We start from the raw sequence: 15,326 nt of genomic DNA, 5'->3' as shown, positions 1-15,326 counted from the left end.
TATAGTAATGAGAGCATTTGTTTTAAAAATACTGGTATTCCTATTACTATTTAAAGTAGTATTTTATCTTTTTATACTTTGGGGTGTTAGTGTATTTTTACACTGGCACAGATGGATATATTGAAATTTAAACCAATAGTACATAAAATTATTTTGTATTGGCTAATAGTTTTGTAGCTACATGTCATCCAAAACTTACTGTATTCTCTATAAATGGTGATTATTATAGTGGGGAATTGACTAAGGTGAGGTGAGTAATTTAAAAGGCATTCACTGATTGGTGTATAAAGGGTTTGATAAAATGATAAACTGAAGCCACTAAGATTTTTGTCTATTTCAGAGAAACTTTTAGATGAACTCAATTATAATTTGAAGTTCTGTTGCTGTGCATGTTGTGGAATACACTCATATCTCTCACAACCTATACCATGTACTGAATTAGTGCTTGATATCCTATATAATAAAGAGCTAATATGCAGATGGTCGTCACATCATCACACCGTAACTGCTCAGACACCCAACACTGGGGAGAGAGGAATAGGGACCAGCCAGGCTGTGACCCGGGAGAGGGACAAGCCGCCCGCCCCGTGGTCCCGGGCACCTGCGGCTGTTGCCTGTGTGAAGCTGCCTGCACACAGTCCCCTGTGGCTGCAGCCGGCCCAGGTTCTGGGTGCCTGCGGCCGGCCAGAGGGAGGGAAGCCTGGGTCCCGGGTGCCTGCGACCGGCCGGAGGAGGGAATCCTGTGTCCCGGGTGTGGGGCAAGGCAGAGGTGGTTAGGGGCCATCAGGCAGGCAGGCAGGTGAGCGGTTAGGAGCCAGCGGTCTCGGATTGTGAGAGGCAGTTGGACATCCCCCGAGGGGTCCCAGATTGGAGAGGGTGCAGGCCGGGCTGAGGGACCCCGCCACCACCACCACCCGCTCCCGCCCCCCCCCCCCATATCCTCCCATCCTGTGCACAAATTTCGTGCACCGGGCCTCTAATTTGTATATAATCCTGTGGAGAGTTGGTAGTTTTCTTATTTTCCACTGAGGAAACAAAGCTCATAGGTTAAGCGATTTGACCAAGGTCATATCACTTGTAAGTAGCAGGGCTGGTGCTAGAGCCAAATTTGCCTGCCCATGATTTATGCTACAGCGTATTCTTGTAACAAATTTAGCAAATCACAGAAGATATGATAAAAATGGCACGTGTTTTTTAGGTACCTACTGCTTGATGGGCACTGCCAAATATAACATAAAATCATATCTTTTGCCTGAAGATTAAAGCAATCATCACACTTAAGATATTTTTCCCTACACTGTTTGGTCAAACCGGACAATTTTTGAAAAAAGAAAAGAACATATATGTAGCATAAGTTTCTAAAGAAATCGTTATTAAGCAGTCTCTATGTGTTGAGGCAGATGAGGAATGTAGAAGAAAACAAAAACTGTAGAGAAAGAGACACTTGAATTTGAGTTCTGGCTCTCTATCATCTCTAAGCAGCGTTGCCTTTGCTGAACCTCTATTTCTTCACCTCAAAGAAGGGGGACGGGATTATTATGAACATATCTACCCTGTAGTATTGTTGGGTAAATTAATTGACCAAAGTAAGAAAAAAATCTTAGCAAAATACCTAAGCTGATAGGTGTTTCTGGTCAGTGTTGTTGAGGGCATCTGGAAATAGATGTTACACATACAGGTATGTTTCTTTTCAGATGGGTGGAAGAAGATTCACACACGCATTTTCTGGACCCTAAAGCCTGACATTTGCTTTCTTTTTCTCTTGTTCTTGTTTTAGGGAATGACCATGGATAAAAGTGAGCTGGTACAGAAAGCTAAACTCGCCGAGCAGGCTGAGCGCTATGATGACATGGCTGCAGCTATGAAGGCAGTCACGGAACAGGGGCATGAACTCTCCAATGAAGAGAGAAATCTGCTCTCTGTCGCCTACAAGAATGTGGTAGGCGCCCGCCGTTCTTCCTGGCGTGTCATCTCCAGCATTGAACAGAAAACAGAGAGGAACGAGAAGAAGCAGCAGATGGGCAAAGAGTACCGGGAGAAGATAGAGGCAGAACTGCAGGACATCTGCAACGATGTTCTGGTAAGGCCAGTGCTTCTGTTTCAAACAGTTATTTGTAAGTTGTATTAATTTAATGTTCAAATGCAAACTCTCAAAACAGCTTATGAGACAAAGGTGTCTGAGTATACTGGAAAGCTGCAAACCATTTGCAAGTAATTTTTAAGCATATGAAGTTATTTTTCTTACCTCCTATTTGATCAGAGGTTGCTTATCACTTATGGGGAATTTTCCTCTCTCCTTTCAAAAAGACCTGTGAAAAATAGGAACATTTAGTCAACATTCCTCCATCTTTTCTTTAGAAGTCGAATCCAGATAGGCAGGATTATAGGTAGATGCAGCACAGAGAGGCTATTCTGTACACTAGGAGCAAAAAGCTGAGCTGCTTTTCATGCCTGCCCAGTGTAAAGTCCTGCTTTTGTCCGAAAGTTAGCCACGTAGGTCAGTTTGGGCCTGCGTTCCCAAGCCAAATCAACAGTGGTTTGGGGATTTTCCTCTCCTATGTTTTATAGGAACCTTGGTCAGATGATTGATTCCTAACTGCTTTCACTCTGACCACCATCTGGGGTTGGATGGGAGGGGTGCATATCCTAGAGCAAATCATGATCATATTGTCTTTCCCTCACATCCTGAGCCCACTGGGAACTTTTTTTTTCTTCCAGGTGAAATCAGGTAAAAATGAACGGTGAGGGCTGCTTTGAAGGGAAAAGGAATTCACACTTGTGGATCTACCTCCTCCCCTGCTGGCTGCCTCTCCGAATTACTGCCCATGACACCTTTCTTTTGAAAACCTGTACAAAGCTTGTCAGCCATCAGGCAGTTCTCCTCATCCCTAACCCATGAGGAGTTGCACCCTGTCTGTCTGCAAAGAATTAAAATTACTATTGCCCTTTGCATCTTTTCACTTTGATTGATTACATCCCCTTATAACTAAGCTTTTGCATTGAGCTGCTCTTTTTGTTAGACTCATAGTGTAAGAATGTCATGACTAAATTTGTTGCCTGTTGGTAATTTGGGGGTTTGTTAATGGTGCACTAATTCCTGAATGTTAGGTGCATCTGATATTCAGATGAAGTATGGCATGTATTCCAAGGGCAAGAAAGTTCCATAATTCCTGAAAATGTAGACCAGCTTTTAAGAGCATCTGAAAGAATGTGAAGAACGCATGGTACTTACTGCCTCTTAACCAGTTTTTCAGGATGCCACATTCTAAAACAACTCTTCGAAAATATTGCTCTGTTTACGAAGCTTGGACTCCTTCAGAACTGCTTTTGTTGTAAGCATAAATGTTTAAAGGAATTTATTATTAATAATAGTAGTAGCTACCTTTTGAGTGCTTACTATGTGCCAGGCAACATGTTAAGCACTTCATGTATTTAGCTCTTTCTCATAACTACTCTAGAAGATGGCTATTGTGCTTCCTGTTGGAGAGCAGAGGAAACTGAGGCTAAGGATAGTTAGGTCATTTGTCCAAGGTCATACAGATAGTTCCTGTCACCTAGAGAACCATTATTAACATTGAGAAAGTATCATTCCAGACTTTTCCTGTACGTATTTTTGTGCGTGTAGACACATATTTTAATATTAAAATAGGATTCATGTGATACTTGTAATCTGCCATTTTTATTTCACTCAGAATTCTTTTGAGAACCTTTTCATATTTAACAGTGTAGTTCCACATCGTCATTTTTAAGGCCTACATAGCATTCCATTGTATGGCTCTACTTTAATCAACCCCTTATGGATGGTGAAGTGATTTTTAACAGAAGAAAACAGACATCTGCTAAAAACTTTTAAACGCTTTGGATGAAAAATGTTTTTTTTAATCTTCAAAAAAAATATTTAGAAGTGGTAGTGTGTATCTTGAATCTCAGACATAGTTTTAACATCTTGTAAATAATATTTCCAGATTCTTAACAAAATGTGAATCATTTTTTAGGAGCTGTTGGACAAATATCTTATTCCCAATGCTACACAACCAGAAAGTAAGGTGTTCTACTTGAAAATGAAAGGAGATTATTTTAGATATCTTTCTGAGGTGGCTTCTGGAGACAATAAGCAAAGTAAGTAACATTAAAAAAGAAAAGAAATTTGAGCACTAGTGGAGTCAGTTTTCCTTTATAATAATTTTAACAGTTTTTTCCTTGTCTATTCACTGTAGACACTAACATCACAGTACTCAGAAAGACCACAGCATTGTGCTGACCTGTGTGATAAGCACTTCATGTGTTTAGTCATAAAGTGGGTTGACAGATCAAAATGAATCTAAGGGGAAGATAGGGAGGGCATTAAAAGTCTGGTGCAGTCCTAACCAGTTTAGCTCAGTGGATAGAGCATCAGCCTGTGGACTGAAGGGTCCCGGGTTCAATTCCGGTAAAGGACACATACCTCAGTTGCAGGCTCCATCCCCAGTCCTGGTTGGGGAGCATGCAGGAGTCAACCAATTGATGTGTCTCTCTCACATCATTGTTTTCCTCTCCCCCACTCCCCTCTCCTTAGAGGTGAAACTTGACCATGAAAGCACCATATAAAGAGTAATGCATCTCTTTTATCACTTACATGTATTACTGTGGTGGTGATAATTATAGCTGTGTTTTATTAAGTGCCTATTATGTGCCAAATATTATAGAGTCTCATTTATTCCTTACACAACCCTGGGAGTTTGGGTGGAAGTCTGTTCATTTTTCTGATAAGGAAACCAAGGCTACAGAGGTTTTCACTTCAAGACACACACAGTGAATAAGAGCTGGTAATTCAAGTTTGGGTTCAAAGTCCATGACCTTTCCACTAGAGCATATTTTTTATGTTCTGTCTTGTTAAAGGTTATTTCTCTATTTCTTACTGCCTTAGTGGGCTTTGTCATAATTGTTTTTGTTTTCCCCCAAAGCATTTCATATAGTTCTTAACTTAGAACAAACATTTAGCAAATGATTGTTAATCAAATGGTGGCGTCACTGAACATTTAATCCAGCCTAGTTTGGTAAAATAATTTGATAGTTGTCCAGTATGTGATGCAGCCTCTGAAAGAACCCAACCTTTTAATATTTTTTTTTAATCTTTCTTTTAGCCACTGTGTCGAACTCTCAGCAGGCTTACCAGGAAGCATTTGAAATTAGTAAGAAAGAAATGCAGCCTACACACCCCATTCGACTTGGCCTGGCACTGAATTTCTCAGTGTTTTACTACGAGATTTTGAACTCTCCTGAAAAGGCTTGCAGCCTGGCGAAAACGGTGAGAAAGGCCCTCTGGTTTCTGATCATAGTAAAACAGTGCTGTTCTTCTTAGTTACTTATTTCCTGAATATAACTCATTGTCTTGGACTATTTTCATAAAATACATATTTAAGTATATATTTTATGAAATAAATTCAGACCTACTTTTTGATTTCTTCTTAACACCTGCTATTTTGTGTTTTATTTTTGTTTGATTAGTATTTGAGGGTGGGGTTATGGAAAAGTCAGGGTGAAGGTAGTTTGTTTTTCTTGTCAAGCTTTGGGTTGTAGAATTTGGAAAAGTGTGTGAAATGAATTCTCAAAGTTCCGTTGCATAATTGAATCAGAGTTCGTGGTGTGAATTTCTGTTCTCCCTTGATCCCTTGTATCCAGACCTTTTGAGTTGTAGTGTTTTTTGTTTTGTTTTTGGTTTGGGGTTTTTTTTGTGTGTTTTGTTTTGTTTTCTTAAAGGATTACTAGAAATGTCTTTGGTAATTAAAACATTACATGAATTTGGCCCTGGCCGGTTTGGCTCAGTGGATAGAGCGTCGGCCTGCGGACTGAAGGGTCCCAGGTTCGATTCCGGTCAAGGGCATGTACCTTGGTTGCGAGCATATCCCCAGATGTTTCTAGCTCTCTATCCCTCTCCCTTCCTCTCTGCAAAAAATCAATAAAATATATAAAAATAAATAAATAAATAAAAAATTACATGAATTTATTAACAGTGATACCTGCTGACTTATCTAAGAATTTTTGTCATTGTTGGTGCTTTATAAACATTCATTATATGTTTGCTGAAACCACTAGCAAACAAGGTAATAATGGCCGAGGTCAGTGATGGCGAACCTTTTGAGCTCGGCGTGTCAGCATTTTGAAAAACCCTAACTTAACTCTGGTGCCGTGTCACATATAGAAATTTTTTGATATTTGCAACCATAGTAAAACAAAGACTTATATTTGTGATATTTATTTTATATATTTAAATGCCATTGAACAAAGAAAAATCAACCAAAAAAATGAGTTCACGTGTCACCTCTGACACGCGTGTCATAGGTTCGCCATCACTGACCTAGGTTCTCCCAAAGTGCTGGACAGGATAAATTATATTCCTTTGTTAGCAGGAAAAAATTGGACTAAATGTGCTCCAGAGAACCTGTGATTTCTTTGCTAAAGACTCTTTGTTGTAGGCATTTGATGAAGCAATTGCTGAATTGGATACACTGAATGAAGAGTCGTACAAAGACAGCACGCTGATCATGCAGTTGCTTAGGGACAATCTCACTGTAAGTACTACTGGTTTCAGTGACTGCTTTTGGAGGGTTCATGGTCTACTCACCCACCTCATAATTCACTATTGCCCAAGACCCAAGAGAGTTTTGTACCTTGTAAGTATAGTTAATATTTTAAAGTGTTAAATTGGTTCAATTTAAGTGTTGAATGAGTACTAAAGTTTTGACCTTTTTAGTCATCACTGTTGGCACTCATACAGGAAGAATTTTAAACAGTCGAGGGAGAGATAAGGTGCTACAGATGGGAAACCGCTGAGAGTACATTTTAGTAGCCCTGCTTTGATCATAACTCTGTTTTTCTCTTGCAGCTGTGGACGTCGGAAAACCAGGGAGATGAAGGAGATGCTGGGGAGGGAGAGAACTAATGTGTATTGTGCTCCGTGATCTGTTCAGTGTCACTCTGTACCCTCCACATATATTCCTTTGTGCGATAAAAAAAAAAAAAAAGAATCGTACATTGACTTTTCGATTTTTCACAGCCTCAGCCTAGCAAAAATGGTCCATGGGATAAACAGCTGGTATTTGTATCTTAAACTCAGATTGGTCACGTAAATGCCACGGCATTCTGAAGTTTTGATTTTTAACATTGACAGGATTACTGTGTGTTTAATTTTTTAAAAACTGAACACTGTGATTATGGGGTTTTGTAACTAAGCAGAACTCTTACTGGTAGAAAAAATAGACCTGAATTATCTGTAACTTTTGGGAAAGTTTAAACAGTCACTGAAATACTGCTCCATTGTACAGTTGTACAGAAAGTTGTAGTGATTATATTGTGATGCTGGGACTTGGAGTGAGATACCTGTCATTTCGCATTCGAGTTTAATGGCAATTCACAGTAATTATGCCTGTTCAGGGCTTATAGACACTTGACCAGTTGGGGCTCTTGCCACTCAAAAGTTCATGACCAGTGTCTTCCTCTGAGGAAACTCGAAGTCGAAAATTGAAATTCTTTGTGGCAGTTAACTGGCTTATGACACCATGAGAAGGTCCAGTGCTCATACAACACACGTGACTAAAACCCCTGTCCTACAACAATGTCACTGATTTGCAACTTGTGCTTCAGTCGTGGAATCTTACTTTCCTTGTAACCATGAGCTAAAGAAGAAAGCAAGCCGTGTATCTTATGAATGGCCTTATCTGTCTCCTGGGTAATAACTTTATGAATAATGTTCTGCAGAGATTGCCTTTCACACGAGGAGTGCTCAGTCTTTGGGTTCTTCCTAGCTCCGGGCTTTTAAATTTTGAAATCTAAACATTCTTTCCTACTGTCTTTTTGACTGTTGACTTTTTTTTTCTCTTCCTTTTTAAGTTTCTGTCCTGCTGTTTTACCTTTTTTTTTCTTTTTGAAGTTTATCTTTATTTTTCTTTTGTTCACAGTTTAATACTGTATGGACAGGGATAGGAGGCCTGGAGGGGGTGAGAAGGGAAATTGGTGAGCACTTTGGTGAGCAGGCCTTGTTTCAGTCAAGAAGAGCTTCCAGCACCGTAGCTCTGTCTTCCTCCAGTTTTCAGCACAGTTGTTCTTCCGTCACACCAAGATCTGAATCAAAAAGAATTTTTAAATATCCATGACTCCTCCCTGTATTAACAGCCAGCCCTGATAATGCTTGTTGGTACCTGATCTCCCAACTGTACTCATCCAGCCAAGTTCACAGACGTGTTTAAACAAGACCCTCTGATGCAGGGAAGTTGCATGATCACTGCATTGGGGAGAATCCAGAATACCCAGGCCTACCAGTCTCACAGTATCCCCCCTCTCTTTAACATTCCACATAGCTGTAGTATCCATCTGTTTGTCCATCTGCTGAAATGAGAAAAGAAACCTTCATGCACTGATGAAAACAAACCAAAAAAAAAAAAAATCCCTCCTTTCTAGCTGAACAAAAATGTGCAGTTAAATACTTGGCGCTTGAAAATGCAGTAGTGAACGTGGAACGAGCCTGTCTGTATATCTGGTAGCTCTTTCTTGCTTTGTTTTTCCTCACCAGTATTCTGCCTCACGTTTGCTTCTGTGATGGTTATATTGCCTAGCAAGCACACCCGTGGTTGTGAAAATAGTATAGTAAAAAAAGAAAAATCCCCGGTTATTGATGTACTAGATTTGTGTATGTCTTTAAACAGTTCTAGTTTCCACCTTACACGGAATAATCAGGAAACGTGTAAAAATTCAAAAGTGAAATAAAAAATTTTATCAGTTAGTTGCCTGTGAATTGATGTGTGGCACCATTTCTATCACTACCAGAATTAGCTAACTTTTTTTTTATCACACTCATTTTAGGCTCTACTCTTTCTTTAAAAGTAGGCAACAGCTTTATGTCATCCTTTAGAACTTGAAGTCAAGATGTTCTCAAAGGAAAGAAATTACCATTAATACAAAGCCTACCCACCTTATATAAACCACTTTAGGTCTTTGGGAGCTTCTAAAATTTGGTGATGCCAGTGGATTTTGCATCCCATTCAAGTCTCTTCTCTCCCCCCACGCCCTCCTTTTGTTTTTTTAAACCCTGAGATGTAACCAAGACAGTGAGATGGTTACATAAGGCCTGGTCATCTCCAAAGTAATAGTCTGTCATCTGTCTCAACACTATGGTAGCCAGCAGCTCTGTGTATCCTCACGGGATTTCCCACAAGGAGAGGAAAATGATTAGGAGGAGGGAGTAATTTCTAGCCCAAGATTAGAATTGATTGGTGCCTTCTTGCAACTGTCGGCTGGGCAGCCAGACCAGCTCCTGCCCCTGGTTCTGGAGCAGTTCCACCTTTCAGAGACACACCCAGCCAAAGGTCAATGGGACCTGCTTTGTTGCAGCAGGGAAATCTGGAGGGTCCGCCTCTCCTAGAGGCCAGGTGAAGTACTGTCCCGCATGGATTGGAATTCTTCAGAAAGGACTCCACAGCACAGATCGAATCTGCAAACTCAAGATTGCTGGACGGGTCTTGCTGCTCCGCTTGGGACCACCGCCCTAACCGCATTGGGACCTCACTGTTCCTTAGAGTAACTTGGTGAGCCTTCCTAGTGGTGTGCAGGTGGAATGGATCCTTAATGAGAAAGAGGTGGGCAGGGACTATCCCAGGAAAAGGTCTACTCTATGCAAACTACATAGGAGGCAGTGTCAAAAAAGGCCTTAGTGGTCTTGAATTCCCACATGGAGCCTTCAGTCCCAAGTCACAAAGCTGGTTCCAGAGGGTGGGGCTAGACTGGGCTGCCTTGAGAAAAAGACTCCTTTCAGCTGGCTAGGTACACGCCTTTGAAAATAGCCAGGCATCCCGCTCCAAAATACTCTTGTTTGTAATGCAAACAGGATGTCCGGTCTTCTTTAATCCTTACGAAGAGGGAGCTTACAAAGACGGGAATCGGGCTCGTAAAGGCAATAACATTGGGGATTACAACTCAGGTTTCAGGCCCTCCCAGAGAGCTCAGCTCCACCGCGTCTCTACAGCCCCACCCCAGGCCAGGTGAGGGCTCTCCCGCCTCCGGAGGCTTCTAGAACGCTGAGGGGTCCCAGGTGGGGACCTAAGAGGGGAGGAGCCGGAGCGTGGGTGATTGGCACGCGGGCGCCGAGGGGTGGTAAAAGAAGGGGCGGCCGCGCAGGGACGGAGAGTCCCTTGCTTCCTGCGCGCCCGCCGCCGCCGAGGTTCCCGCCCGAGTGACGCAGGCGGGGCGCGGGGGCCGGCACCTCGTCCCCCACCCCCCGCCATGAACACCAGCGGCCCGGGCTTCCCGCTGGCCTCGCTCTACGTGGGCGACCTGCACCCCGACGTGACCGAGGCTATGCTGTACGAGAAGTTCTCGCTTGCCGGGCCCATCCTGTCCATCCGCGTGTGCCGCGACGTGGCCACCCGCCGCTCGCTGGGCTACGCCTACATCAACTTCCAGCAGCCGGCCGACGGTGAGCCCGGGGGCTGGGAACGCACGGTGCACCCACGGCATCTCGGCCGTCCGCTCTGCCATCTCTGCTCCTGCAGCTTCAGTTTTGCAGCCAGGGAAACAGGTCCAGAGAGCCCCCTGAGGCCCTGAGCAGGAACTAGCAATTAGTGTGTGCCTACTGTGTGTTTTCCTGGTGCCCCAGTTTGTAGAGGGGAGATAGTGAGGCCGAGTGGAAACATCCAAGGGCTTTAGGGCCAGGCCAACCCTAGGATTAGAAAGCCAGCAGCTGTGTGACTTTGAGCAAATTACTCAACCATTCTAAGCTTCCCTTGCCTTTCTGAAAAATGGGGAGCGGACCTGCTTGATAGAGGGGTTGGGAGGAGGAGAAAATTCAAAGCACCTGGTGAGGCGATGTGGGAGGCCTCATAGGTAAAGAGTCGGGAAGCCAGGAGAGCTGGGCCTGGGGCTCGGGCTCACCCGGCTGCTGACACCAGGTCTGCACCAGGCGCTTTTCCCTTGGCAAGCCCAGAAAAACCGCCTCCACCTTAGGCTCCACAACCCGTTTCTCAGAGCTGATGGGATTGATTAGCTGATTAGCGCTTGCGGGGTGGGTGTGCCCACACCTCTGATGAGAGTTTAAGAGCCCCGGTTTTGCTCAAGTTTTTCCACTAGGGTGTGAGCTTGAGCAAAAGTTCACACTTGACACTTCATCTGTGAAATGGGAGCTAAGGCTTGGAAGGAAAACTGTCTATGAAGTCTCTCCAGTTACAGCGGTTCTCAACCTGTGGGTCGCGACCCCTTTGGCGGTCGAACGACCCTTTCACAGGGGTCGCCTAAGACCATCCTGCATATCAGATATTTACATTACAATTTATAACAGTGGCAACATTACAGTTATGAAGTAGCAACGAAAATAATTTTATGGTTGGGTCACAACATGAGGAACTGTATTTAAAGGGCTAGAAGGTTTGAGAACCACTGCATGGGCTCAATAAGTGTAACCTAAGAAAAAAAAAAGTAACCAGCATTCAGGTGCAAGACTCCAGAAACAACCCAACAAGGCTTACTCTGCGTCTGCTGGGTGGATGGGGAGGTTCCCCTCCAGCTGGGGGTTTGCTGGGGTGGTTCAGCCTGTTTCCCAGGGGGATGACTGAGCTGGATTCCAGGGGGGCTTCTCTTTTGCTCTGCTTTCCCCACCCACTGCCATTTCCAGCTTTCTCCAAGTTCTGCACACCTGACCTTTTGGCCAGACTTCATAGATGGGGAAGCTGAGCTCCAGAGAGAAGGGGTTTAGCCCTGGGTGTTCATTGGTAGAACTTGATGGAAAAACCAGACTCCACTGAGTTATGCACAGTTCCTGTCCATGCCTCTGAAGGTAGAGGAATCCTTTAAGCAAGGGACAGCATGTGACCGGGGAGAGGTAAAGGCCATAGCAGTCACAAGAGGACAGGCATAGGCTGCTGTTTTCAGACACACTGCCATTTGCCAACCATCTGTTTCGTGCCAGGTGCTAAGGACAAGGCACCTTGCATACCTTTTTAAATATATATATTTCTTTATTGATTTCAGAGAAGAAGGGAGAGGGAGAGATAGAAACATCAATGATGAGAGAGAATCACTGATTGGCTTCCTCTTGCACGCCCCCTAGTGGGGATCGAGCCCACAACCCTGGCATGTGTCTTTGGCCAGAATCGAACCCAGGACCTCCCAGTCCGAAGGCCGACGCTGTGTCCACTGAGCCAACCCGGCTAGGGCGGCACCTTGCATACCTTATTTAATTTTCAGCCTGTCCAACAACCTAGAGGTAGGTGTGAAAGGGTGGTTAATATCATCATCATCATCACTACTTTAGAGGAAGAAACCAGCTCAGAGAGGTGATGCTTGCCTCCCCCAACATCCTACTACTTGGGTTCAAATCTCAACTCTGCTGCTCAGCACCTCTGAGCTTGAATTTCCTCTGACTGCTGCCACCGTTTGTCATAGAGGCCCTCCTTTACATTTTTATCTACTCGGTGTGCTTTAGAGACCACAGTAGACCTGGCTCTGCCACTGATCTTTCCCCTTTCTGAACCTCAGTTTTCCCTTCTGTAAAATGGGGGTAGAAATCCATGCTCACGTGGCTATAGTGAGGAGTTGAATGAGATCCTAAAAAGTGGGAGGAGTGCCATACACTTTAATTCTTATCCCTCCTGAGCCTTCAGGCTCTATCTCCAGTGAGACCCAGACTCTGGCTCTTTTTTTTTTGGAAGGAGGCTCCCAATTACCAGTAAGCACCTGAGGGCTCAGGGAGTCCCCTTAACTTGCTCCTTTCTCTCCTTCTTCTGTCCAGCGGAGCTGGCACTGGACACAATGAACTTTGAGGTTATCAAAGGCCAACCCATTCGCATCATGTGGTCCCAGCGAGACCCAAGACTTCGAAAGTCGGGTGTGGGCAACATCTTCATCAAGAACCTGGAGGAGTCCATTGACAACAAGGCCTTATATGATACCTTCTCCACCTTCGGAAACATCCTGTCTTGCAAGGTTGGTGAGCCCTCTTGAGGGGGTCTGGGTCAAGTACCTGTGTGGTAGAGGTGTTCCAAGCAGCCCCTCACTTTACAGTATATGAGGTCTTTTCAGTTAAGCTCTAGGTTCAGCAAGGACCGGAATGGAAGTAATTCTTTCAGTTTCATCTTCACATACCTATCAGAGGCCACCTGTGTTTCAGTCTGCTCTTGCTGTGTAATCACCCCAAAGCTTAGTCACTGTCAACAGCCATTACTTAGCTTATAATTCTGCAGTTGGTGATTTGGGCTGAGTTCAGCTGAACAGGTCTGGCCTTGGCTGGGCTCCTTCATGTGCCTACGGAGAGCTGGGTGGCTCTGCTTCTAGGCAGTGGTTGGCTGTTCGCTGGAACATCTCAGCTTTCCTCCCTATGGTCTTTCATCCTCCAGCAGGCTAGCCCATGGCAATAGCAGGGGCCTGGGAGACAGAGTGGAAGCTCACCAGGCCTCTTGAGATCTAAGCTTGGAACTGGCACACAGTCACTTCCAATGCATTCTATTTGCCAAAGCAAGTCACAAGACCCAATTCAGAGTGAGAGGACATAGAAATTATAGGACAAAGAGTGTGGATATAGGAAGGCTGTTAATTGAGGTCATCATTGCAATCAATGGCCACATCTTGTTTTTAAGATTTCTCTTATAATAGAGTGGAAGTTCCATAAGAGTAATGATCTTGTTTTTATTTATCTTTGTATCCTGGTACCTAGAATAAGATTGGCACATAGTAGATGGCTCAATAATATTTAGTTCCATTTTCCCCAGTCAGCTGACACTTTAAGAGTTTAAGAATTTGCCGAAACCGGTTCTCTCAGTGGATAGAGCGTCGGCCTGCAGACTGAAGGGTCCCAGGTTCGATTCCGGTCAAGGGCATATACCTTGGTTGCGGGCACATCCCCAGTGGGAGATGTGCAGGAGGCAGCTGATCGATGTTTCTAACTCTCTATCTCTCTCCCTTCCTCTCTGTAAAAAATCAATAAAATATATTTTAAAAAAAAATTTAAAAAAAAAAGAGTTTAAGAATTTCCTGAAAGAGTCAAATGGGAGTTCCATTTTTAACTTTATGAGGAAATGCCATACTGTTTTCCACAGTGGCTGCACCAGTCTACATTCCCACCAACAGTGGACTAGGGTTCCCTTTTCTCTACATCACCAACACTGCTTGTTGATTTGTTGTTGATAGCCATTCTGATACGTGTGAGGTGGTACCTGATTGTTGTTTTAATTTGCATCTCTCGAATGATTAGTGACTTTGAGCATTTTTTCATATGTTTCTTGCCTTCTGTATGTCCACTTTGGAGAAGTATCTATTTAGGTCCTTTTCCCATTTTTGAATTGGGTTGCTTGTCTTCCTTTTTTTAAGTTGTATGAGTTCCTTATATATTTTGGAAATTAACTCTTTATCAGATGTATCCTTGGCAAATATATTCTCCCATGCAATGGACTCTCTTTTCATTTTGTTGATGTTTCTTTTGCTGTGCAGAAACTTTTTATTTTGATGTAGTCCCATTTGTTTATTTTCTCCTTGGTTTCCTTTGTCCTAGGAGATGTATTGGTAAATATATTGCTACAAGAGATGTCTGAGATTTTACTGCCTATGGTTTCTTCTAGGATTTTTATGGTTTCATGACTTACAGTTAAGTCCTTTATCCGTTTTGAGTTCATTCTTGTGTATGGTGTAAGTTGGTGGTCTAGTTTCATTTTTTTTTTTTTGCATGTACCTGTCCATTTCCCAACACCATTTATTGAAGAGACAGTCTTGACTCCATTGCATGCTCTTGCCTCCTTTGTCAAATATTAATTGAGCATAATGGCTTGGGTCAATATCTGGAGTCTCTGTTCTGTTCCTCTGATCTATATGCCTGTTCTTGTGCCAGTATAGGCTGTTCTGAATACAGTAGCCTTGTAGTATAACTTGATATCTGGTATTGTGATTCTTCCAACACCAATCAGAAAGAATGTATGCACCCCATGTTCATAGCAGCGTAATTTACAATAGCTAAGATTTGGAAACAGCCTAAGTGCTCATCAGCAGATGAGTGAATAAAAAAGCTGTGGTACACCTACACAATGGAATACTACATGGCAGTAAAAAAAGAAGGAACTCTTACCATTTGCAACAGCATTGATGGACCTGGAGAGTATTATGCTAAGGGAAATAATTCAGTCAGAGAAAGATAAGTGTCACATGATCTCACTCATATGTGGAATCTAATGAAGAAAATAAACTGATGAACAAAATAAATCTAGAGACATAGAAGCATGGAACAGACTGATGAATTTCAGCGGGAAGGCAGAGGTGGGTGGGCAGAGGTTAACCAGGGGGAATTTATATGCATATATCATAGCCCATGGACACAG

General features: G+C 43.3%; 2 protein-coding genes across 30 annotated transcripts in view; both read left to right on the top strand.

The window, feature by feature from the left end:
- The window catches only part of YWHAB (tyrosine 3-monooxygenase/tryptophan 5-monooxygenase activation protein beta), a 21,749-nt gene extending 12,991 nt beyond the window's left edge, over positions 1 to 8,758 (top strand). For 2 of the 4 annotated variants that reach the window (XM_023756249.1, XM_023756248.1), the window contains exons 2-6: positions 1,778 to 2,080; positions 3,996 to 4,119; positions 5,124 to 5,287; positions 6,456 to 6,653; positions 6,866 to 8,758. In XM_023756249.1, the coding sequence (XP_023612017.1) occupies positions 1,781 to 2,080; positions 3,996 to 4,119; positions 5,124 to 5,287; positions 6,456 to 6,653; positions 6,866 to 6,922 (843 nt within the window). In that variant the 5' untranslated portion in view covers positions 1,778 to 1,780 and the 3' untranslated portion in view covers positions 6,923 to 8,758. The remainder of the gene's footprint in view (positions 1 to 1,777; positions 2,081 to 3,995; positions 4,120 to 5,123; positions 5,288 to 6,455; positions 6,654 to 6,865) is intronic. The other 2 variants (XM_006091413.3, XM_023756250.1) reach the window with 1 other exon arrangement.
- Positions 8,759 to 10,113: 1,355 nt separating this feature from the next.
- PABPC1L (poly(A) binding protein cytoplasmic 1 like) overlaps positions 10,114 to 15,326 on the top strand; it is a 37,032-nt gene continuing 31,819 nt past the window's right edge. For 25 of the 26 annotated variants that reach the window (XR_002829928.1, XR_002829931.1, XR_002829926.1 and 22 more), the window contains exons 1-2: positions 10,236 to 10,447; positions 12,755 to 12,948. Coding sequence is in view for 16 of the 26 variants with exons in the window: in XM_023756237.1 (XP_023612005.1) it covers positions 10,255 to 10,447; positions 12,755 to 12,948 (387 nt within the window). In the remaining 10 variants the exon portion in view is untranslated. Of the gene's footprint in view, positions 10,448 to 12,754; positions 12,949 to 15,326 lie in introns of all 26 variants that reach the window. The other variant, XM_023756239.1, reaches the window with a different exon arrangement.

The sequence above is a fragment of the Myotis lucifugus genome, unplaced genomic scaffold (assembly GCF_000147115.1).
Source record: "Myotis lucifugus unplaced genomic scaffold, Myoluc2.0 scaffold_90, whole genome shotgun sequence".
Taxonomy (NCBI): Eukaryota; Metazoa; Chordata; class Mammalia; order Chiroptera; family Vespertilionidae; genus Myotis; species Myotis lucifugus.
Note: the sequence above shows the minus strand (reverse complement) of the source record. Positions and strands in the feature narration are given on the sequence as shown.